Here is an 8,404-nt window from a genome sequence, read left to right as displayed (position 1 = left end):
CTGAAGGCAAGGGTATCTGGGAATTGTAGTACTTGCCAGGGCACTGATTTAGAATCAAGCCTCTCCAATAAAAAGATCTCCCTCCCTCTCTTTTTCTTTCGGAATTTTACAAATGCCATCTAATACTTGTTCTGCACTTGCTGGAAATTGAACTTTTAGTGTGGCAGCACCTACTATCTGGACTTCCTGCCTATTAATGTTAATATTACTATTAGGCAGACACCTTTGTTTGCATTGTTTTTTATGCCAACTTAAAAAAAAACTTTTTTCTTAAGTCAAGCCTATCCAGACATGTAATGTTATTATATCTATTTGGTTTTTTTAAAATCTGTTTTTACAGGTATTTTCTTATGATTTTATGTAAACTTAGAGCGGTTTTTTTAATGATTGAGGTATAAATCTTATTGACAAATCAATAACAATTAACCTGATGCATGCAATGATCTGATTAGTATCTGGACCATTGCCTGGAGGACATAATGGGCTGGATGTGGGCCAAAAAAATGACACTCAGTCTTGATGTGAGGTGGAGTTTCTCAGGTCCAGGAATTGGATAGATCAAGGATCACCAATCTCGGGCTCAGCACTGCTCTTGAGGTCTTCCCCTCCTGCCCACGAACTTCTGGGTGTGGTTACCTTTTTCTCCCATGACAAGCATATAGAGCTGAAGTTGGGAAACTGGCACTCTTTCCCACGTCATCTTTCAGCTCTATGGGTTTTTCAAGGCTCAGATTAATTCTACTGGATCTGTCTCTTACCCAAATCTGCTGGGAAAATATGTCTGTGTGTGTGTGTGTGTACACACTTTTTTCTGCCTCTCTTGTGGGGGGAGGAAGTTCACCTATTCGGGGGAGTGACTAAAAATAGGTTGGTGCCTACAGCACTTCCTCAAAAATCCAATTGTACACATGGGCTGAGAAAGGGTAGTTCCTGGGGTAGATAGCCAGTTCTGGCAGGGCTGTCCCAAGACATTTTGCTGCCTGAGGCAAAGGAGATAATAGTGCCCCCCCCATTTCATGTACAGAAACTAACCAGACTGGCAGCTTCAGTGTTGGCAATGGGGACAATGCCCTTCACACAACTGAGCAGGCTAACTTAGGGGGCACAGGGCAAGAATGAGGGGAAAGACTAGAAGGCTCAGGAGGAATGGGCAGCAGTGGAAGGGGGCTGCCACTGCTGTCCAGAGCGCTTGAGGAGGTTGCCCTACTCTGCCTAATGGACTACAGCCCAGAGTTCTGAATGGGGTTGCCCTGCCCTTGAAAGAGCAGCTGCATAGCTTGGAGGTGATCCTAGCTCAAGCAATTGTCAATGGAGGCTCAAGTGACATCAGGGCAAGGAGCGCGTATTAGCAGCTACGGCTGTTCCTAGGCCAAGATTTGTGAACCGGGTGCCTTCCAGTTGGTTTGGACTACAATTCCCATGCAGACAATGCTGAGATCTATCTTCTTTTACAGGTTGATTTCGGGCATGCACTAAGTCATTAATTGAAATCCCAGAGCGGGAAGATATTATTATTAAATTTTCTATTCTGTTCTTCCTTCCAAAGGAGTCCACGGCCATCATGGTAGATACACAGAAAGGCCAATAGTCTGACTCTGCGTAAGACTGCTTCCTGTTTTCCTAGTGCTCAAGCTTCAATACAGGCTGCCGAAATTAAAGCTATAAATGGGCTGAATCCAGAATGCTGAACTGAGTTTCCATTAAAATCAAGGTGACTTGTTCATTTTAGCACCAGGGACAGTCACACCCCATCACTGAGCCCGTTTGGAAGAAAGTGTTTGTGGAGAACTTTAAAATAACCAACCAGAATGTACCACAGGACTCCAGAACTTCACTGCTTGCTATATTTGAGAAACCAAAGAAAAAACTAATTTCTAAGGGTTGTTTGCAATGCAATAGTGGCTAAAGTAAGGGTAGCCAACACGATACTCTCCAGATGAAACTGGACTCCAACTCCCATCATCCTCGGCCGCTGGCCATGCTGGCTGGAGCTGATGGGACTTGGAGTCTGATAACGTCTGGAGAGCACCATACTTGTAAACCTCTTATTATTTTTTACAATAAAGAGGTATATAAAATTCAATAAACAAAATAGTGACTATCCCTGGGTGAACCACTAGAAATCCCTTTGGCTATAATCTCTTGGCACCAGTAACTGTGGTCCACAGCCCTGTTATAAAAATGGATGCAGTCAATTCATCTTGCCCAGGGAGAAACCAAACCCATCACATTTCTGCAGTTTTACTTCCTTCAGTAACAGGAATAGCTCAAGAACTCCACCATCGTCTCATGGAGATGTCTAGAAATACATTTAAGTATGGGATATCCCACGCAGGGCCCGCCCCTCGATAAGGTGGGGGAGGAGTAGCACTCCCCTTCCACGATCCGCAGCAGGATAGCTGCAGCGGGTCACAGGGAGGGAGGTTCTAAGCTGCCTGCCTGTTCGCTGGCTCCACCTACCTGTCTTTCCTGTATTTTGTGGCTGCGTGCACAGGGCTGCCATTAACCAATATGGCGGCCGAGGTTTCCCTAAGGTGCTAATGCCCCTGCCGCCATCTTTGTTGATGGGAGGAATGAGCGCAAAGCATGCATGCAAGTCATAATCGACTTGAAGGCACAGAACAACAACAAATTTTCAATCCACTTCCAAATGTGTCTTAAGAAATTGTCAACTGGCATGAGTTTGTAAAGGGAAAAAACATTTTTCACTTGGTTAAGAGTAAAACTTGGTTTTGTTGTTGTTATGTGCCTTCAAGTTGATTACGACTTATGGCGACCCTATGAATCAACGACCTCCAAGAGCATCTCTCATGAACCACCCTGTTCAGATCTTGTAAGTTCAGGTCTGTGGCTTCCTTTATGGAATCAATCCATCTCTTGGTCTTCCTCTTTTTCTACTTCCTTCTGTTTTTCCCAGCATTATGGTCTTTTATTTATTATAGTTCTGGTTTTGTTTGACCCAATTATTTGTCTTTTTTGCGGTCCATGATACCTGCAAAGCTCTCCGCCAACACCTTTCAAATGCGTTGATTTTTCTCTTATCTGCTTTTTTCACTGTCCAACTTTCACATCCATACATAGAGATCGGGAATACCATGGCCTGAATGATCCTGACTTTGGGTGTTCAGTGATACATCTTTGCATTTGAGGACCTTTTCTAGTTCTCTCACAGCTGCCCTCCCCAGTCCTAGCCTTCTGATTTCTTGAGTAAAGCTGTCAATGCTGAACTGAATTGGCCATGGATTTTTATCACACTTCTCTGTGTTAAACAGCTTACCAACACTGTGATATCTGTTTTTGAGAATGGCCAGTTAACAATGTGATTAATGCCATGAGTTCTTTTCTGCATTCCATTTCCATCTGACCTCAGCTGCTTACACATACAACACAGGATAACACTTCAAGTTGTCCACAAAACCTGGTGGCACTGTACATTTGTTAAGTCTTTAAAGTGTTGCACATCTCTGGTGGTTTTGCTGCAAGAGTCTGAACAGCTTCCCTACTGGAAAGCAACTGAAGGAGAGGCATGCTGACATCTTCAGAAAATGACTTGACATCTATGCCTCTCTGTCTGGCTCTCGGAACTCTCCCCAGGCCACACCCCTCACTGGCCTTGCTTTGCACCTGAGCGTTTTTGCCCGGTAGGAATATGTCCTTGAATTCCGTTAATGCCTCTTGGTTGTCTGGATGGAGGACAGAGAGAGATGACAGTAGAAACTAGCCTACTCCAACTTAATCTGGACAGAGAAAGATTTTAGCTAGCTAAAACTGAAGCACCCCCCAAAAATAAACTCATTTGAAATGTGGTGTTAGAGACCTTCGCGCATACCATGGACTGCGAAAAAGACAAATAATTGGGTGTTAGAACAAATTAAACCAGAACCATCACTAGAAACTAAAATGATGAAACTGAGGTTATCATACTTTGGACACATCGTAAGAAGTCAGGATTCACTAGGAAAGACAATAATGCTGGGAAAAACAGCAGGGAGTAGTAAAGGAGGAAGGCCAAACAAGAGATGGATTGATTTCATAAAGGAAGCCACAGACCTGAACTTCCAAGATCTGAACAGGGTGGTTTATAACAGACGCTGTAGGTGTGAGGGAATGAGGAGTACTTAACAATACTTAATATTTATGTAGCACGCTTTGAAGGACTTGCCATACATTTTACAAGGCTCACATTACAGCAATACCTCTATTACCAAATGTCAGGAAACAAGTGTGCAAGCTTTCAAAGTTCTCTAGAACTCTTCACTAGGTTAGATAATAAATAAAATGGGAGGATGAGGAAAAGGGTGGTGGTGGCTGATATTGGAGCTATGGATGGAGTCTGTATCTGTCTTTAAGAAGGAATGTGGGAGGAGGTAACAGGCATTTTAACTAAGGCTCTGTTAGATGCTTTTACAGATTTCAGGTTGTACTCTGGGCTGCTGGGAAGAAGAAAGAGTCAATTTCCCCATATTTGAAAATGTAAGCATAGGAACACAGGAATGTTCCTTGTACAGAATCAGACCACTGTGCTATCTTGCTCAGTATTGTCTTACACTGACAGGCAGCAGGTCTCTAGACTTGGGTCCCTCTGTTACCCAGATCTGTCTCCATCTTTAGGCAAAATGCCCAGGTTCCTTGGTAGGTGGAAAAAACAGGAATCTAGGCAATGTTTCTATTAACAAAGCTGGAGATTATCTCTAGGTGGTTTGCTTAGTTGTTGTTCTTATGTGCCTTCAAGCTGATTATGACTTATGGCGACCTTGAATCAGTGACCTCCGAGAGCATCTGTTACAAACAACCCTGTTCAGATCTTGTAAGTTCAGGTCTGTGGCTTCCTTTATGGAATCAATCCATCCCTTGTTTGGCCTTCCTCTTTTTCTACTCCCTTCTGTTTTCCCCAGCATTATGGTGTTTTCTAGTGAATCATGTCTTCTCATTACGTGTCCAAACTATGATAATCTCAGTTTCATCATTTTAGCTTCTAGTGATAGTTCTGGTTTAATTTGATCTAACACCCAATTATTGGTCTTTTTCGCAGTCCATGGTATCCGCAAAGCTCTCCTCCAACACCACATTTAAAATCAGTTGATTTTTCTCTTATCTGCTTTTTTCACTGTCCAACTTTCACATCCATACATAGAGATCGGGAATACTATGGCAAACTTGGATAGTCTCCCTTCTGGCAGTTGGAAGGAATGTTCCCTTAGGGGATATGGGCCATTTTTTCCAGGTGTTATCAGCTTTATTATGGTAACTGTAAAGTAATGTATAACAGTTTTATTATTCCCATATTCCATACAAAGGGAGTTGTGAGGACCCGCTCCATTATGGGCACCTGCTAAGTTCACAGATGAGGTGACATCTTAATGAGGGCTTTCCCATCTCACAATTCACACTCGTGGCCACTCTGCTATGCAAGCTCTCCATCTGTGGGTGCTGCTTTATTTGGGTCAATCCATAAACAGATGGATAAATTTATACAGAGCCCTTTCAGTGATTGCCAACCTTTTTGGGGCAGTGGGCATATCTGGAATTTTGAGAAAGGGCTATGGGGGCCAGCCAGAAAATGGCGCATGCAGAGGTGTGGTATAACACAAATGCCATAGCTAAGAGTAAAAAAAAAAAAAAAAGGAAAAAAGAAAGAAGCCCACAAAATTATGTGGCTGTGATCTCCCATCAGCTGCTCCAGAAATAGGAAAAAGTCAACTCCATTAGCCACTGCTGCACTTGCTCAGAGACAAACTCTTTGCACCTCTCCTCTGTTCTAAAAGGAAGGGAGGGCATCCAATGAAATGTTGGCATGTTTAAAGGGGCATGCTCAATGTCAGAGAGGCTAAGCCAGTGCAAACAGGAAATGAGCAGGAAGAGGAAACAGTCTCTCGTGCACAGTGGATTTTTGAGGGGATAGTGACTGAGACCTTTTGCAGGTGCCATAGAAGGGACTAATGGGTGTACTGGCTCCCACAGGTACATTGGCAACCGCTGTCTGATACAATCAGTGCTCATTTCCCACTGTGTACTTGTGCCCATCTAAACAAGGTACGGATTTCAGACAAATCTTTCCCCTGCTGTAAGCACACGGATATCACTTCCGTACTGTGTGAATCTGCCCATGTCTGAGGAGGCTGGATTTTTTCCAAAAGCTCTCCTGGCATTCAGAGCACTTATATGGTTTCTCTCCCACGTGGAGCCTCTGGTGTGTGATCAGACTCTGGCTCCGGTTGAAGCTCCTCCCGCAGTCCGAGCATTTGTACGGCCTCTCTCCCGTGTGGATCCTCTGGTGAGTGATCAGGTTCTGGTTCCGGTTGAAGCTCCTCCCGCAGTCTGAGCATCTGTATGGCTTCTCTCCCGTGTGGATCCTCTGGTGCCTCGTCAGGTTCTGGCTCCAGCGGAAGGTTTTCCCACACTTCATGCATTTGTGCTGCTTCTCGCTCACGTGAGTTCGCTGATGCGTAGTGAGGCTGCTTCTCCAACTGAACTTTCTCCCACAGTCTAAGCAAGTGTATGGTGTCTCACCTGTGTGGCTTCTCCGATGTCTTCTGAGGCTTGATTTTAGGCGGAAGCCTTTCCCACAGTCCGAGCATCTGTAAGGGTCATTTCCTACAAATCTATTACAGTCTGGTGTATCTCTGAAGCTTTCCCGGCACACCATGGATGTGTCATTTCTGTCTCCTGTGTGGATTCTCGGTTGACCTCCAATATCATCTGCCTGATGAAGAACAGACTTTTCTTTTTGCCTTTCTGTTGGTTTTTCTTTTTGTTTGTTCGATCCATGCTGATCTCCTAAGTTTTCCTTCAGCTTTCGAGGCTTGGTTTTCTCCAAATGTACCCTGTTCACTGTCTCATCACCTGCTGAAATAGAGAGAATCTAGTAAGGGCACCACAATGGATTAATTTGTTTTGTTTACAGTATTTGGGCGCCCCCCAGAAACAGTGTTCTTTGTTGGGACACCATCAGGGCAGGCCTTTGTGTATAATAAGCAGAAGGGCCCAGCACTTGGAATGAACTAGTTTGGTTTAATTAAGTTCATTGAATTAGTTCAAAAATCTCTGAACTGCACCTGAAAGTAGCTCCCATACTTGCCAAGTGAAATAAAATTTAATTAAGTTTATTTTGAGGTAGAACTTTAAATGATTTCTAGTTCAGCTTCAATTCTTTCCTTACGTTTTAAATGTTTTAGTCGCTTTGGGCCTTGAAGCTTAAAGATAATTGTTGTTACGAAAAATAAATTTAACCCATTCACATTCTAATGTGTATTTGTTCAATGTTATCTTAGTCTTCTTAAGTCCATTTTTTGCTTCAGCACAGCAGCTTGTAACATTCTGAATGCTGGGGGAAAGTTGCCAAAGATCATTTTTAAGTATTTTGATGTGTTAATTGCTTTAGTTGTTTTGATATTGTTTAGCGCACTTGTATTTTATATTGTACTTTTGTATGTTGTACACCGCCCAGGGAGCCATTGGTTATGGGCGGTTTATAAATGAAACTAAATAAATAATAAATAAATAAATAATTTGGATGAACTTGAACTGAGCTGTGAATTGAATGTGAACTTACCTAGATCATTTTGTAAAGGGACAAATGTGAACTGGAATGAATTCCTTTCTGGACATGTTGAACTAGAACTAGCTTCTTTTTTAAAATGAACTTCCCAGGCTATGGAAGGGCCTCAAGTGTAGCAGGCCTGGCTTGTTGCCGCACTTTGAAAGTAAGTGAAGTAACACACAGTACCACTTTAAGACCTCCTTGTAAGACTGTTTAGTCCAGAGTCTAAAATTACCTAACTGTGCCACTGATCCTCTTTGTGCCTGACAAAAACAAACATTAAAATATAATAACAGCCAATCAACAATCCATGAAATAATAAAAAGGAGCATAAAAATTGGACTGGAAGCCTGCGAAGATGGCAAAGCACTGGCATGATATGTTCAAATTGTTTAGTTCCTATTAATAATCTTTCAGCCTCATTCTGGATTAGCTGAAGTTTCTGGGCCATTTTCAAAGGCAACCCATGGACCGCACAACACAGCAATCCAAGTTAATTTCTTGCTATGACAATAGACCTTCCCTGCAATAAATCCATCAGCCCAATGCACATAAATTCTTTGTATTTATTATTTGCATAGTTTACTTATGTACCACATTTTAATCCAAATTATATATATATATATGTATATATATATATAATCTATCTATAGGAATTGGGCTTTTTTTCTAAGAGTCTGTAAGCGAACTTACTAATTTGTATACAGTGTGGCCAAAAACTCATAAAACACAACAGGTACAATCTGTGAAATTTCTACAATCAGCCCAAATCTGTACAAGATAAGCAGAGTGACCATTCACAACAGCTGTAATTGGTGAACATGCAATTAGCCTGGCTTTGCTATGGCAATTTAACACATGGAA

At 42.5% G+C, this 8,404-nt stretch overlaps 1 protein-coding gene across 8 annotated transcripts in view; it reads right to left on the bottom strand.

Annotated features, from left to right (window-relative positions):
- Nucleotides 1-5,040: 5,040 nt before the first annotated feature.
- LOC133381244 (zinc finger and SCAN domain-containing protein 31-like) overlaps nt 5,041-8,404 on the bottom strand; it is a 30,899-nt gene continuing 27,535 nt past the window's right edge. For 6 of the 8 annotated variants that reach the window (XM_061620086.1, XM_061620088.1, XM_061620087.1 and 3 more), the window contains exon 4: nt 5,041-6,846. In XM_061620086.1, the coding sequence (XP_061476070.1) occupies nt 6,080-6,846 (767 nt within the window). In that variant the 3' untranslated portion in view covers nt 5,041-6,079. The remainder of the gene's footprint in view (nt 6,847-8,404) is intronic. The other 2 variants (XM_061620091.1, XM_061620093.1) reach the window with 1 other exon arrangement.

This window comes from Rhineura floridana, chromosome 3 (genome assembly GCF_030035675.1).
Source record: "Rhineura floridana isolate rRhiFlo1 chromosome 3, rRhiFlo1.hap2, whole genome shotgun sequence".
NCBI lineage: Eukaryota > Metazoa > Chordata > Lepidosauria > Squamata > Rhineuridae > Rhineura > Rhineura floridana.
This window is presented reverse-complemented; position numbering and strand designations above follow the sequence as displayed.